The sequence below is a fragment of the Phyllostomus hastatus genome, unplaced genomic scaffold (assembly GCF_019186645.2).
Source record: "Phyllostomus hastatus isolate PE091 unplaced genomic scaffold, TTU_PhHast_1.1 phas_contig_86, whole genome shotgun sequence".
NCBI classification, from domain to species: domain Eukaryota; kingdom Metazoa; phylum Chordata; class Mammalia; order Chiroptera; family Phyllostomidae; genus Phyllostomus; species Phyllostomus hastatus.
Window position 1 is genome coordinate 93,094,607 of NW_025333977.1, and position 15,520 is coordinate 93,110,126.

At 35.7% G+C, this 15,520-nt stretch overlaps 1 protein-coding gene across 2 annotated transcripts in view; it reads right to left on the bottom strand.

Moving 5' to 3' along the window:
• The window catches only part of LMLN (leishmanolysin like peptidase), an 82,321-nt gene that overhangs the window by 37,201 nt on the left and 29,600 nt on the right, over positions 1 to 15,520 (bottom strand). For both annotated transcript variants that reach the window (XM_045852013.1, XM_045852012.1), the window contains exons 7-11: positions 12,809 to 12,914; positions 9,110 to 9,204; positions 7,937 to 8,054; positions 5,876 to 5,983; positions 3,008 to 3,084 (exon numbers count right to left, since the gene is read on the bottom strand). In XM_045852013.1, the coding sequence (XP_045707969.1) occupies positions 3,008 to 3,084; positions 5,876 to 5,983; positions 7,937 to 8,054; positions 9,110 to 9,204; positions 12,809 to 12,914 (504 nt within the window). The remainder of the gene's footprint in view (positions 1 to 3,007; positions 3,085 to 5,875; positions 5,984 to 7,936; positions 8,055 to 9,109; positions 9,205 to 12,808; positions 12,915 to 15,520) is intronic.

The following is a 15,520-nucleotide window of genomic DNA, read 5'->3' on the forward strand; positions in this document are numbered from 1 at the left end:
AAAATATTCCCAGAAGTTTAGAAACATATGGACTATGTTGCTGTTGTGCTACCTCAGAAAAAAGAAAAACTGTTTAAAAATTCACTAGTGCCATGATTTTTCATTAGTAATTCACATGGAGTAATTCACATATTCCACAGTGCTTCTATACCTAACTGGTATCTCCAAGAAACTAGCATTGTTTATAAAAGGGCTACAAATAGGTTATTAAGGAAAGCAGCAGGACCACTTCTGCTGGCCATTGCTTATTCAGGGATAAATGAGAAAATGTTATAATGGCCTTAAAAAAATCCAGCAGTTGTTTTTTCCTTTTCAAATATATGAACTTCCTAACTTGGTCTACTGTAAAGTATGATAATCTGATAGTAATGATCAGTGCCTAGGCTGTGGTTTCTAAAAACTACTCCTATTAAAAGGAACCAGTGCTCCTTGGAAGACTGGCTGATGCCCAGAGGAAATGCGCTGATCTGTGTGGTACATCCTACCACACCAAAAAGCAAGGAAGCTATCAAAAAATAAATCTTGTCAAAAGGACCCAGGAACCAACAAAGGAAAAGACTCCCACTGGAGTTATTAAAAAACAGTATTCTATTGCTTTATCAGAAGGTTCCGGGAGTTCCGGCAAGATGGAGGCATAGGTGGACGCACCGTACCTCCACATACAACCAAGATTAGAGCAACAACAATTTAGAGGCAGAATAACACCCAGAACTGACAGAGAATTTATCTGAATGGAAGTCGGACAGCTAAGAAGTTGAAGTAGACCCGTTCATCCAGATTGTACGGGGTGGGGGCAGAGAGGAGGAGCCGGGTGGGCGTGGGTCGGAGGCGCGCGGAGGTCGGGGAGAACTTGGCGCGAACTCAGCGCGTAAGCCATCAGGGGTTCGCAAGAACGAAGCGGTGGACCCTGAGTACACAAGTTGCGGATGGAGGACCCAGTGAGGCGGCGATTGTGGACCAGGGCAGAGCTCGCAGCCCAGGATCCCAGAGAAGGGACTGAGACCCCAGGAGAATGGAACTACCACCATTGTTCCCTCCTGCCCCCACATATAACGTCACAATCTAGCGACTGGGGTGCCCAGCCCCGGTAAACACCTAAGGCTCCGCCCCTCACCATAACAAGGGCAACCAGACTGGGGGAAAAAAAAAAGGAGAAACAGGGAGAGACATGTCGCCAACAGAAGAACAGATCAGTGCCCCAGGACTCATCCTTTTGAGCGACCAAGAAATAGCCAATCTATCAGATGCACAGTTCAAAACACTGGTGATCAGAAAGCTCATGGAATTGGTTGATTTTGGGCGCAAATTAGATGAAACAATGCAGGTTACCATAAAAGAGATGAAGGAAGATGCACGGAGAGCCAATAGTAAAGGGAAGGAAACTGGGTCTCAAAACAATAGAGTGGACCAGAAGGAAGAAAGAATCAACCAAGCAGGAAAGCATGAAGAAATAAGAATTCAAAAAAATGAGGAGAAGCTTAGGAGCCTCCAAGATATCTTTAAACGTTCCAACATCCGAATTATAGGGGTACCAGAAGGGGAAGAGGAAAAGCAACAGATTGAACACGTATTTGAACAAATAATAAAGGAGAACTTCCCCATTATGGCAAAGGAAATAGTCTTCCAAGAAATCCAGGAAGCTCAGAGAGCCCCAAAGAAGTTGGACCCAGGAAGAAACACACCAAGGCACATCATAATTACATTAGCCAAGGTAAAAATGAAGGAGAGAATCCTAGAAGCAGCAAGAGATAAGGGGACAGTCACCTATAAAGGAGTTCCTATCAGACTGTCAGCTGATTTCTCAAAAGAGACCTTACAGGCAAGAAGGGGCTGGAAAGAAATATTCCAAGTCATGAAAGACAAGGACCTACATCCCAGATTGCTCTATCCAGCAAAGCTCTCATTTAGAATGGAAGGGCAGATAAAGTGCTTCTCAGATAAGGTCAAGTTAAAGGAGTTCATCATCAGGAAGCCCTTATTTTATGAAATGTTAAAGGGACTTATCTAAGGAAAGAAGATAAAGAAAAAACATGTATAGTAAAAGGACAGCAAACTCACAATCATTAACAACCACACCTAAAGCAAAACCAAAAGAAACTAAGCAAACAACTAGAACAGGAACAGAACCGCGGAAATGGAGATCACATGGAGGGTTAGCAACAGGGGAGAGGGAGGAGGGGAGAGGAAGAAAAGGTACAGAGAATAAGTAGCATAGATGGTAGGTAGAAAATAGACAGGGGGGAGGGTAAGAATAGTATGGGAAATGTAGAAGCTAAAGAACTTATAAGTATGACACATGGACATGAACTAAAGAGGTGGATATGGGTGGGAGAGGGTGTGCAGGGTGGAGGGGAGTGAAGGGAGGAAATGGGACAACTGTAATAGCATAATCAATAAAATATATTTAAAAAAGAAGGTTCTACTGCTTTAAAAATCAAGAATCTATACATCATCTATTTTACTTATAATTTAAAAAATTGTTTGGATTAATCTTTCCTTCATATTAGCCTGGTTTTACTTATTGGAAAATAAATCTCATAATACCAGGAATTTTGTTCCATTCATTACTGCACCTCAGGGCCTCAAATATTTATTGAATGTAGTTGTTATAGGTAATGAATAGCTAACTATGCAAAATTCAAAGAATAGTTTGCTTCTGTGTAAAATGCCAGTATTGTTTTAACCTCACCTGAGAATATTTTTTTATTGATTTTGGAGAGAGGAAGAGAGAAAAGGAAGGGGGGGTGAAGAAAGAAAGAGAGAAACATCAATGTGAGAAAGAAACATCAAATGGTTGCCTCCTGTACATGCCCTGACTAGGGATCAGAACCCACAACCAAGGTTTGTGCCCTGACCTACAACCTTTTGGTGTATTGGACAATACTGAGTCACTCGGCTAGGGCTATCAGCATTTTTTTAAAGCTAATATTCATTTCATCTTAATCATAATGTTAATATTCATTTCATTTTAATAAGCAAATCATATAATACTCTCAAGCTGTCTTACCCAGTGTCCTCCATTAATGCCAGAGTGATTCGAGAGAGGACTCTGTTCTGTGTGTGAGAACCAGTCATTGCTTCATTCTGAAAATCACCAACAGATTTTAATTAGAATACTGGACTCCTCGCAACTCCTAGTAATTTTCATGATTACTTTGATGTATATTTAAAATGTCTCAAGTGTGAGAGGCTGATGAAACATGCACTTAAAATAGTGAAATATATAAGCATTCTTTAAAATGACAAGACTGCAGCTTAAAGCCAAATCTAATTTCTGCCTCAAATGTTTACATTGTGTACAATTTTCCTTTAATGGCAGATAACCAGCATTTAGAACTGCTGGTTCTAAATGTGAGGAAAAATGAGGAAAATGAGGATAAATATACGGGAACAGAAATACTGTAAAAATATTACACTACTTAGGCAAAGTAAAGTGGGTGGTTGAGACAGATGCCAAGGTAATAATTACACAGAAATGCTTTTATAACCCTCAACTTTGTGATCGCAGAAATACATATACATACAAAACAAATATTACAAAATCACAGGATCAAGGATTTGCCTTGAGGGACCTAAAATATCATCAAGGTCTACTATCTACTCAATGTTTTAGTTCATATCATAAAATTCCTATCAGTAGGGTATCTAATGGTAGGGACTTCACTGCTGCTTAAAAAAGTGTATTCCATCTTTGGGCAGCTCTGAATATTCTTCACATCTTTATGTTGAACACTGTATGATCTCCTCAAGTACTTGAATATCATCTTTTAAAAATATAGTTCAAGAACACAAAGTTGAGTTCAGAGAAAGCCATAAGTCAATGAAATTAATAAGAGTATTACTCTCAAGTTTTCTACTGAAAAAAATAAATTTTAATTTCTGGTCAATCTACAGCTTTCTAAAGGGATCACTTCATAAAATTGCTTAAAGAAAGTGAACTAAAACTCGCATGAGAGAAATAAACGTGTCTTCCATAAAATTCTATCACTGATACTTTGTGGTCACCTAGATAAGAACATTCAGCACAAGTACTAATTTCACTCTTTTTATAACTTTGCTAACTCAGGTCATGATATATATAAGCTGCAACTATCTAAGGAGCCAAAAACCTCTACAATATACATTCATATTCAAATCCTTCACCATTTTTAAATTGGGTTGTCTTTTTATGGTTGAGTTATAAGAGGTCTTTATATATTCTGGATACTAGACCCTATCAGATAGATGATTTGCAAATATCTTCTCCCATTCTGTGAGTGTCTTTTTCTTGATAGTGTCTTGTGATGCACAAAAGTTTTTAATTTTGATGATGTTCATGTTATCTATTTCCTTTGGTTGTTCATGCTTTTGATATCAGATCTAAGATATATATGCACCCTTTGAGAAATTCCATTTGCAGTGACTTATCTTTTCTCTTTCTATACAAACAAATCTACCTTGAGTTAACTCCCTAACTCTGGCCCTCTCGAAACCCAATAGAGGCAGAATGTCAACTGTGTTACCAGGCAACACTACATAGAGGAAAAGACCTCTTGATACACCTCTGGACTTAGAATTACTATAAATGAACATGAATAACTATTGGTAAGCCAGTTTGGGTGCAGTGGACTCTTACAGGTATGTCCCTCAAGGTTCTGGGAGTTATGTCCATACACAGCCCCTAGGCTGCTATGTGGAAAACAGGAGAAATCCTGATGGCCATGCTGGCATGTTGTGCTTTCTTTCTTCTATCCTTCTAAGTGAATGTTTTTTTCAATGTGGCCTGTTTAGGTCTTGTTAGTTTGATTGTGTAGTTGAACCTAAGAACTACCACTAGAACAATACTCCTAGAAGGCACTGCAGATATAAATGAGTTGCTCATTACAATATTTTTAAGTAAAAAATTTAAAACATAGTTATTCATTAACACAGGAATGTTGTTACACTTATATAATACTCTACAGCTGTTTTAAAAATAGGTAGATCCAATATACAGTCTATTCTGCTAAAGCATGTGTTTCTGTAATATAAATGAGCTTGTTGAGACTAACAAATAGGAAAACATCATCATCATAATAAGGAGTCATGTTGGTTCATAATGACGTTTCCCTTGGATTTTAATGTTTGTGCAATGGAGCAACAGCAGCTAAACACAAAGTATACTAAGACAGCTAGACAGAACAGAGAAATGCTATACTGTACATGATGCCCATTCATTCCATGCTCTTCCACCTGGTTTAGTATGGCCAGATGCGCTGACTGAGAAGTGCTTATCACATGGTTCTCTCTTATCTTTGTACAGTTTTATTCGTTTCCTTCATTGCTCAGATTTATAGTCTCCCATCCAGCTATCACTGTTTTTTGTTATTGTTGTTTAATGTAAAGACATACTAGAGTAAATATAGGAGTTTGTTTATTGGAAACATGATGTACTTTTAAACCGAGCTAGTACTTTTATTATGACTTACTGCTTTTCTTAGTGCTTTGGCATTTATTTTTCCCACAAACCTTATTATTTTTAGTTTTCAACTTTGAAGAGGTTTTTATTTTTGTTTGTTTATTTTAGGAAAGCATACATTGCATTATAGCAGAAGCACTTTACTACCTTGGAAAAATGTGTATGATATATCTCTAAGTGAAAAAAGTTACATAAATGTATGAACCCATTTTTTAAAAAGTATGTATATTAAGTTCATATTTCTGAATGGATGTACAAAAAACTTAAAAAGTAATTACTTCAGGAAAGTGGATCTGGAAAGCTAAAAGGGAAAAGGGACTTAAAAGTTTTTTGCTTTATACACTATTATAACTATTTGAATAACTTTTACCATGAGTAAGAAAAAAATGTCCAAATATATTTTTAAATATGTCTAGTAAAATTTTAAAATAAACTGACCTCTAACAAACGCTTTTCCCAATGATTGAGCTCAGTGCCCATACCACCTTGATTTTCAAGTTCCATTCCCTCCAGAATTGGACAGTTAAAATGTCTTCGTGCTTCATCCTAAAAATCAGAAAAAAAACCCCAACCCTATAAAAGTACAATAAGGAAATGGCAAATTTTCTATCATGCTAGATGTAATAAAGTAGACAGTAAAAAATTACTTTGGTTCACTGGCCAGGTGGCTCAGTCAGAACATTGTCCCATACACCAAATGGTTGTGGGTTCAATTTGTGCTCAGGACACATATGTAGGTTGCAGGTTAGGTCCCCAGTTAAGACATGCACAAGAGGTAACCAATCAATGTTTCTCTCTCATATCGATGTTTCTCTCTCTGTCACTCTCTCTCTCTCTCTGCCTTTCTCTTTCTCTCTTCCTCTCTTTCTAAAATCAATAAACATACCCTTAGGTGAGGATTAAAAAAAAAAAGAATTACTTTGGTGAGGAGAGAGAGAACATCTTTTAAAAATATGGGTTTTTTAAAAAGATTATTTATTTATTTTTAGAGAGATGGGGAAGGGAGGGAGAAAGAGAGGGAGTGAAACATCAACGTACGGTTGCCTCTAGCACACCCCGTACTGGGGATATGGCCTGCAACCCAGGCATGTGCCCTGACTGGGAATCAAACCAGCAATCCTTTGGCTCGCAGGCCTGTACTCAATCCACTAAGCTACACCAGCCAGGGCTAAAAATATGGTTTTTAATTAAATAAAATATTTTCATAAAGTCACACTCTGTTGGTAAATTACTATTTCTCTTCATATTTTGTCTATTTGAAGATTTTGACTTTAAGTCATATATATTTCAAAAAAGTTATAGATTAGTATCATTGCCATTTGTAACTGTGTGTCAACAATGTTAATTAGGTATAAACTGTTTTTGTTATGGATATGGTATCCATATCCACATAGTAGGGAAAGTAAGTTCCTTAGAATACAATTTTGTTCATTTTTTTCCGTCTGTCTTCCAGTCAGATACTTCCAGGAATGAAAAGTATGCCAAGAGCAGTGTAAAAGTTCAGAAGACAGAGAGAGCTGTGTTCAGTCAACAAAGAAGAAAGAAAGAATATGTTTCTGTCATTAAATAAGAGTGTGATGGTTAATTTTATGTTCTCTTGGCTGCACCACAGTGCTCAGACATTTGGTCAAACATTACTCTGGATGTTTTTGTGAGGATGTTATTTTTTTTTAATTCTCACTTAAGGATATATTTTATTGAGTTTAGAGGGAGAGGAAGGAAGACAGAGAGAGAAACATTGATCAGCTGCCTTCCATTAGTGCCCCAACCAGGGATTGAATCTGCAACCTAGGTATGTGTCCTAATCGGAAATCAAACCCTCAAACAAACCCTCAGCACTCTGACAAATTAATGAGTCTGGCTAGGGTGTAAAGATACTTTTGGATGAGATAACATTCAACTTAGTTGAAAAGATTTAGATGGGCCTCCTCTAATCAGTTAAAGGCATTAAAAAAAAAAAAAAGACTGACCTTACCAGAGCACTAAGGAATTCCACTAGCAGACTCTGCCTTTGAACTTGAACTACAGCTCTTCCCTGAGTCTCCAGCCTGCCAGCCTATCAGCCTACTCTATCAGACCACAGATTCTATAAACCTCCACAATTACATGAGCCAATTCCTTAAAATAAAATCCTTCCACCCCACATCTGTCAACAACACAGCCTACTGGTTCTGTTTCTCTGATGAACTCTGACTAATAAAGGCCCAAATTAATTGACCAGCAATTAGGCAAATAGTACCAGTAATCCTAAGAGGTATCAAAACAGGCACACTGGCTTAAAGCAGCGGGTCGAACAGGAACCAGGAGAGTCACTGTCAGATTTCCATTTCCTCAGATTTCTCTGAGCCTGTAGCTTTACTGTATTGCCTTTATATTATTTTTCCTATTATAGTGTCTAAAATTTAATCATACATTCTTAAACAATGATTAGTAAAGAAAGGATGATAGTGAAAGAAAAGAGCAGATGGCTCATGAGACATTAAGTTCGGTAATACTTACAACAACACGAGGTGTTACTAGGAGATACACAGTGTGGGGAACTATCTTGTTATCTCGAACATCCCATGATCTCTCCACTTTCTGAACTACTTTATCACTCCATTGATATAATCCAAGACTGCAGTTAAAAGATAAGAAGACAGTCACTTTTATAAATTCACCACATTAAATTTAAATGTTTATGAATATCAATAAAATTAAAATGTTTGACCTTACTATGTACCAAGTCCTTCCAAAGTATTTGATAACACTTAATCTTTTCAACAACCTCAGGAGAGTATCATTACCATTTTGTAGATAAAGAGACAAACTTAGAGAGATGAAGTAACTTGCTTAAGTCCACATAGCCAATAGTTGGCTAAGATGGCAAACTAAATTTATTAAAAATAAAAGCAAGCCCAGAGACATATCCAGGTATATAAGGAAACTTAACCAAAAAATGATGGTACTTTAATGTAGTGGGAAAGTATAATTTAGTTGCATGCAGCAATAGTGTATCCTTTTATACTGCTTTGTAGTTTTCAATTACAGGAGCATATCACAATTTATTTCTTCATTCTATTACTGATGAACCTTTGGGAAGTTCCCATTTGGGGGGTATTAACAACAAAGCTGCCATGAATGTTCTCATGCATGTCCTTTTGTGGACATGAGCTCTTAGTCTAGAGATTTTTATATGAACACACGCAAAGAATTACAGTTCTATAACTGATATTCTATATATAATTCTTGATCTTTTTTTAGTGTTTCTTAATATTATTTATTTTAGGCCCCGAACCTCTAAGATCATAGCTAATAAAATAAGTGTCAGTTTACATGTAAATATCTCTATGTATAGGCAATAATTATTAATAAACCAAAATACAACCAACCCACATTTTCTCATGGCCTTACTGTAAAGTACTATCAGTTACAATATGGTGGAAAAAGCCCCGCCTGGCAAGAAGAGTTTTGGGCCTTTGAAGTCACTTAACCTTTCTGTACTCAATTGTTTCATCTTTAAATGAAAAGTGACGCTAAATAACCTTTTGTATCCTATCTTGTTTTAATAGCTACAATTTCCTTAGGCTAGTCATAAAACCACCATTATTTATGACACCCAGCATGCTATGATTCTCAGGTTCTAGTCTTAGTATCCTCCTAAAAGAGAACAAGAACAAATATAACAAATACCTATAATTAAAATATGGCAGGCCATCTGCTAATCTTGAAGTTAGAGGATTTCCATCTTTATCATGGTAGAATGCAAATAGCCCAGCAGAGAAACCCTATAAGAGAAAGTTCAAAATATCTTAAAGTGGAAAATACCAATCCTGATTTGAGACATCATACACCTGATGTAACCAAATGAAAGCTACAGGAATTTTTCATACTGAAACTGGACAAGTGCTTCATATTTCTGAGTTTTAAATTCCAATTACTTGAGGTTACAGAGTGAGGAAGCCAAAAGTTAGTTGTCTATAAATGCATATAGACAATGCATTTATTTGTTTACGAGTGTTTATCACAGTTGATCTTCATGAGAATTTACTAAACTCTATAATTGAATCCAGGAAATGCTACTATTAAGAACAACAATACAATTTAGAGTAGGGGGTGAGTGATCAAGTATGCTCCTAAGAGCATTCATAAAAATTCAGTCATTGATCCCAAAGTCCACATTTAATAGATATTTTCATTTTTTTAAAGTGTAAATGTGTGTGTGTGTGTGTGGTGTCTGTGTGTGAGTACAGTTAAGGAAGACTAGCCCTGGCTGGGTTGCTCAGTTGGTTGAAAGTCCTCCCATACACCAAAATGTTGTGGGTTCCATTCCAGCTCAGGGCACACACCTAGGTTGCGTTTCAATCCCCAGTCAGGGAGCACATTGGAGGCAATCTTCCTCTTCCTCTCTCTCTCTCTCTCTCTTTCTCTCTTCCCCCAACCCAAAAAAAAAGAAAAAAGAGAAGAATGGAAACATATATATATCAAAATGTTAGCTGTGGTTCTTTTGCTGGTAGGGTAATAGGTAAAATCACTCACATGCCCAAAATTGTTTTACAATGTGAATTTGTATGTTTATAATCACATTTTTAAATGGCATTTTAAGAACTCTTCAATGTAAATGATAATGTATTCTTCACAAAAAGGTATTCAAATTCCCATTCTCTATCTCTCCTCTTCCAAATAAGATGAGAAAATGGGCAAAAATAAAAATTGTTGACATTTGGTATCTCCTGTTTCATTAGTGAGATTTCTTCTCTGCTTTCTTTCCTAATCTAATAACTAAAACAAAGCATTTCTGTAACTACTACTTTATGTATGTCTTATACATGAGAATATGCTATAGGTTATATTCAAATAACTAACAATCATAAATGATCACTTAATTTCACTGGCAAATTTCCTTGCTTACATAACTATGGCCTCTGCGTCATTCGAGGCTTGTCAAAATGATTCATGGAAGACAGATTATTCTTTTATCCCTGTATTTCTTCTTCTTTTTTAATCTCTGAAGACACAAAGGATATGTAATGGATTCAGCTAAGAAAATCTAAATTGTTTTTAATATATGATTCATCAGTTATATAAAGCTTAAAATAGTATGATTTGTCTCATCTTCTATAATATTCTAAGTACACATTTTTTCTACCCTATCAACCAGAAAATTCTTCTAAGCACTCCTATTTCAGGACTATCTAGTATTCAAAGTACCATGATGATTGTAGTTGATAGCTATGAACATATTTCACTTTATAGGGAGTATCTGTAGTTGTTAAACATTTAATTCTTACCATCTTCCAGGATAGTTTTTGAGACTTAAACTAATCTTTAAATTTCTTAGTTTTTTTTTAACATTTTTAAAATAATTCAAATATACAAAAAAGTTTCAAAAAATCTAGTAGAAACTTATACATCCTCTTTAAGAAGATTTAAGATGTTAGTTTTGCCATATTTTCTTCAGATTTTTTTTTAAGAATTAAAACACTGCAGAGTAAATACTGCTGAAGCCTTGTTACCTAAACCCTTTCTCCTCCCTCTCTTCCCAGAGGGCAACCACTAACTTGGAGTCAATTTGCATAACTCTCATACATGTTTTTATATTCAGTGGTGCCTCACTTTCATTTGAAATTACCTGACTGTTTTACAGTAAGGGTGAATAACTTCTCATACATTTTCTGGGCCAACTGAATTTTTTCTATTTTCTGAATTTGTGAATTGTCTATTAATAACCTAATTTATCTCATGTTTGGGACCTCTGCATTCATGTTCATTTATTAACTAGACTTAAAACCTGTTGTTTTTGTTTGGTACTTTCATCAAGTATCTACAGATTTTAAAACTTAAAGCTTAAAATGCTATTTAGAATGATGCTTGTCTTTTACCAAATGTAGCAAGCACAACTTATCTTTTCAGTAAAGGGAAAACAGATGATTCATTTTAGAATTTCCTTACTTGAAAGATATGAGTGCTATCTGGTTACACTCTAGTTTCACTGAGTCATTCAATGTATTTGCGGATTTAAAGACTGAGGATAGCCCTGGCTGGTGTGGCTCAGTGGACTGACTGCCAGCACGAGAACAAAAGGGTCACAGGTTCAATTTCCAGCCAGGGCTCATGCCTGGGTTGCAGGCCAGGTCCCCAGTAGGGGTACTCGAAAGGCAACCACACATTGATGCTTCTCTCCCTCTGTCCCTCCATTCCCTTCTCTCTAAAAATAAATAAATAAATCTTTGAAAAAAAATACTGAAACTTCATAAGGAGGATACAACCAAGGGGGAGCATAGGGAAATGGACTTGGACTATAACGTTAAGTTAGTCCTGAACCCCACACTTTATATTTCCAGTAAATCAATAACCTTCTTTAATGTTTGGATTGGGGGAAGGCCCTGATCAGGTCGTTCAGTTGCTAAGAGTGTAGTCCTGATACACCAAGGTGTGGGTTCGATCTCCAGTCAGGGCACATGCAAGAAACAACCAATGAATGCATAAATACATGAAACAACAAACTGACATTTCTCTCTCTAAAATCAATTTTAAAAAACCCAAGGCTTGCATTTCAAGGTCATACATGATAGTTCACTAAATAAAACTAATAAATATAGTCATTAATTTTATTACACCTTACTATGTCTATCAAGGTGCTAAGCCATTTAAATGTTCTGTCTTATTTAATCTTTAAGAAAAGAAATCCATTGTAGTATGTACTACTATCTTCATTTTATAGATGAAACTGAGGCTTACAAAGGCTAAGTATTTGTGTAAGCTCCCAAAGATTTTTAGTGATAGAATTAAAAAGAATTACACCTATATCTGTGTGACCCATTGTCTCTATTTTACTGCCATGTACTTCATAAACACACAAATGACATCAGAGGTACATTTCCTAGGGTGTTAGGCAATGTTGTTTAGTTCCCTAGACATATAGTCAAAATTCACTATTTTGGATATATTCGAGAAATGGAAGATGTTCTGAATCAGGCAGTATATACAAATTTAGAAAACCTAAATAGACCAAAAGGACTTTTAGAAATGAGATTTCCGTAGAAGATTAGTTCTATAATTTATATATCAGTTGTCATTTTAGAGGAAAGTCAATTTTTCTAAATTACTGTTTTTTTCCTGAGGAATTTTAATCATTTCCTCAAAACCCCTATTTGCCTAATAAATTAACTTGTTTAATTATTTTAAGTAGTATAACTCAACTTAGCCCATATGCTGATCATTATAAATTTTCTGTAGGCAGAGGCCCAGTCAACTAGGTTTTACAGAACGTGAATCTAAGAATCTACATAATCTTAAAATTTAATACATACATCAAAATGAGAGCACAATAAACAGAAAACCAAGGCAAAAAAAAACAACAAAAAAAACCCAGTTATCAGCAAAATTTACCAGGGCATGAATAATCTCATGTTTCACTGTGGACAACATCCCAATAAACTCCTGAGGCTGGGTAGAGATCATATTTGGACACAGATTAGCATATCCTGCTATTGGCCTGTTAAAATAGACATTGAATTTTTATTACATTCTAGAACAATATGCACTATAATATTAATCTACATTTTTCTATCATAAACTACCCAAGGTCAGAAAAATCTTTGCTAAATACCAAATGTCATTTTGTACCATAACATTTAACTTTCACTGCATTTTACTTTGAAGACATATATTCCTGTGTTCTTATGGCATGGCTAATCAACACATATTCCTACAAAAGAATTTAATCAGTCAATTATGCTGTAGTATGAATTTTTTAAATATGTCAGTATATACTAAAAAAGGAAATGTACTGAAAAATTCAAATTCTAACACTATTTTACTTGAGAAATCCACATTTGACTTCACCATTTCACTGTAAGTAACAGGCAAAGGGACAAACAAGTAAGTAGAGAGAGAAACCAGATATACAACAGGACAATAAGCAAATCATTCCCATTGCTAAAAGTTGCTGAACCTTCTTCTCTCCATCTCACTATTCCCTTTCTCCTGTACCAACACTGGTTATTCAAATAAAAATCTTTATCTTCCCATTATCTTCTTTCATATTACATACCTTCTAGAATCTACAGAATTCTACATCTCCTCTGCACTCAGAACCTGAGAGTCTAGGAGCTGACTGGGACCCAGAGTAATTCAGTCAGTTCTACCACGCACCTACTTGTCTTTCACAAGCTATGGCAAATAGACAATGGTAAGGAACCCCAAGGGCCTTTCTTCCACCACTACCTTAACATTTTACCATAGAAATACCACAAAACTCACTAAATTTTGATCATCTATTTACAAAGTAACATTTGTCTTATTTAAATAAAAAACTTATCATTTCTTCACGCTTTAAAACAAGACTTATACTTAGGAAAAAGTATGTAGATAATTCATTTACCGAAACATCGCTAGTAACCTTTAAAATATAAAACGAATGTCACTGTCAGGCTTAAAACCCATCAGGGACTTCTACAGCGTTTAGACTAAAACAGCCCTGCCTTCCTCTTCAATCCATCTCAAGAAGCTCTCATCCTCAAACACAGTGTCCACCAAAGTGTCTTCTAACAGCAGCAGGTACACATGGCTTCTTTCTAATATAAGCTCTTTCTCTACCTATTTGGCGGAAGCCTATCAATGTTCATATTACAGCTAAAATTTCGCTTTTTCAACAAGGCCTTGTTTGTCTAATTGATCTAAATTATGTTCCGCCTTTTTATTTTCTTTTATATTACAGCACCCTGTTTTTTTCTACAGAGCATACTTATATTTTAAAATTTATTTGTAAAAGAATTTAACTAATATCTCTCTGAGGTCCCGTGAGGCAAGTATACGTATCTCTTTTGTTCACCTACTCTGCCAGCAACATTAGGCACTCAAATATTCATGGAATGAATTAATGCAATACAGCAGTTTTGAAGAAAAGTTTCACTTCCTTTCAAAAAATTACAAAAGGACAACCAAAGATACTGCTCTTTCTTCCAACATCAACATTCTTCTCAGAAGAAACCACAATCTTTCCCCAGCTATGAGAAGACATAGATGAATAGCTTCATATTCACTGACACAGAGAACATTTATTCTTTCAGCTACTCTTTTATATCAAAGTGAACCAAATGTTAAAGTGCTTTAAGCAAACATAACAGCACAGCACTGAAACTGAAATGCACTTCTGGGCTATGGGATTCTCATCTGTGTGACAACTGCCATGCTGGATTTTCTTCATCAAAAGACAATTAGATATTTTAGGTACTTTAAACATTATTAGATATCCGCATTATCTAGACCAGGGTGCTGGTGTGCTGTGGCACACTGGTGTGCCGCACGAATTTTTTTAATAATTCATTTTTAATTGTATATTTTCCATTATCATTTATCCCCCCATCCCCTTTTCCACCTCCACCCACTCCTTTCCTGGAACACTGACCTCTTTTCCCTAAGCTTGTCAAATTAATAAGGGCAGCCAACACAATAATAGCTGCCCAGTGTGAAAGCCCTGTCTTTTTTTTTTTTTTAATTGAGAGAGAGAGGAATGGGGGAGAAAGAAAGAAACATCAATTTGTTGTTCCATTTATTTATACATTCACTGATTGCTTCTCTTATGTGCCCTGACCAGGGATTAAACCCATATCCTTGGCGTATCAGTTTGATGCTCTAACCAACTGAGCTACCTGGCCACTGCATGAGTGCCCTGTCTTGAACCATAAATATATTAAGTCACATAATAGAGTTGCATCTTATTGGGTCACTTCACATAGTAAGGTTCTATCTGATTGGTTAATTCTTGGTACCAGAAATCCTTATATATAACTATATATAAAAAGTCACTTTGGAGCAAAAAAGGTAGCTAATTACTATTACTTTTTTCAGTAAATCAATCAAAATTATACCTTTTCATCAGATCAGCAAAAAATATATTTTTGGTGTGCTGCAGAATTTTAGTAATTAGTTTATGTGTGCAATGAAGTGAAAAAGGTTGAAATCACTGATCTAGACCCATCTCAACATGGGATTTTATATCCTTCCCTCCACTTCCCTAGGGAAGCCATTCTGTTCCTAATAACATGTTCACTTTAGAATGTCTTTTATATAAAAAAGTAATAAAAGCTCATTGCAAAA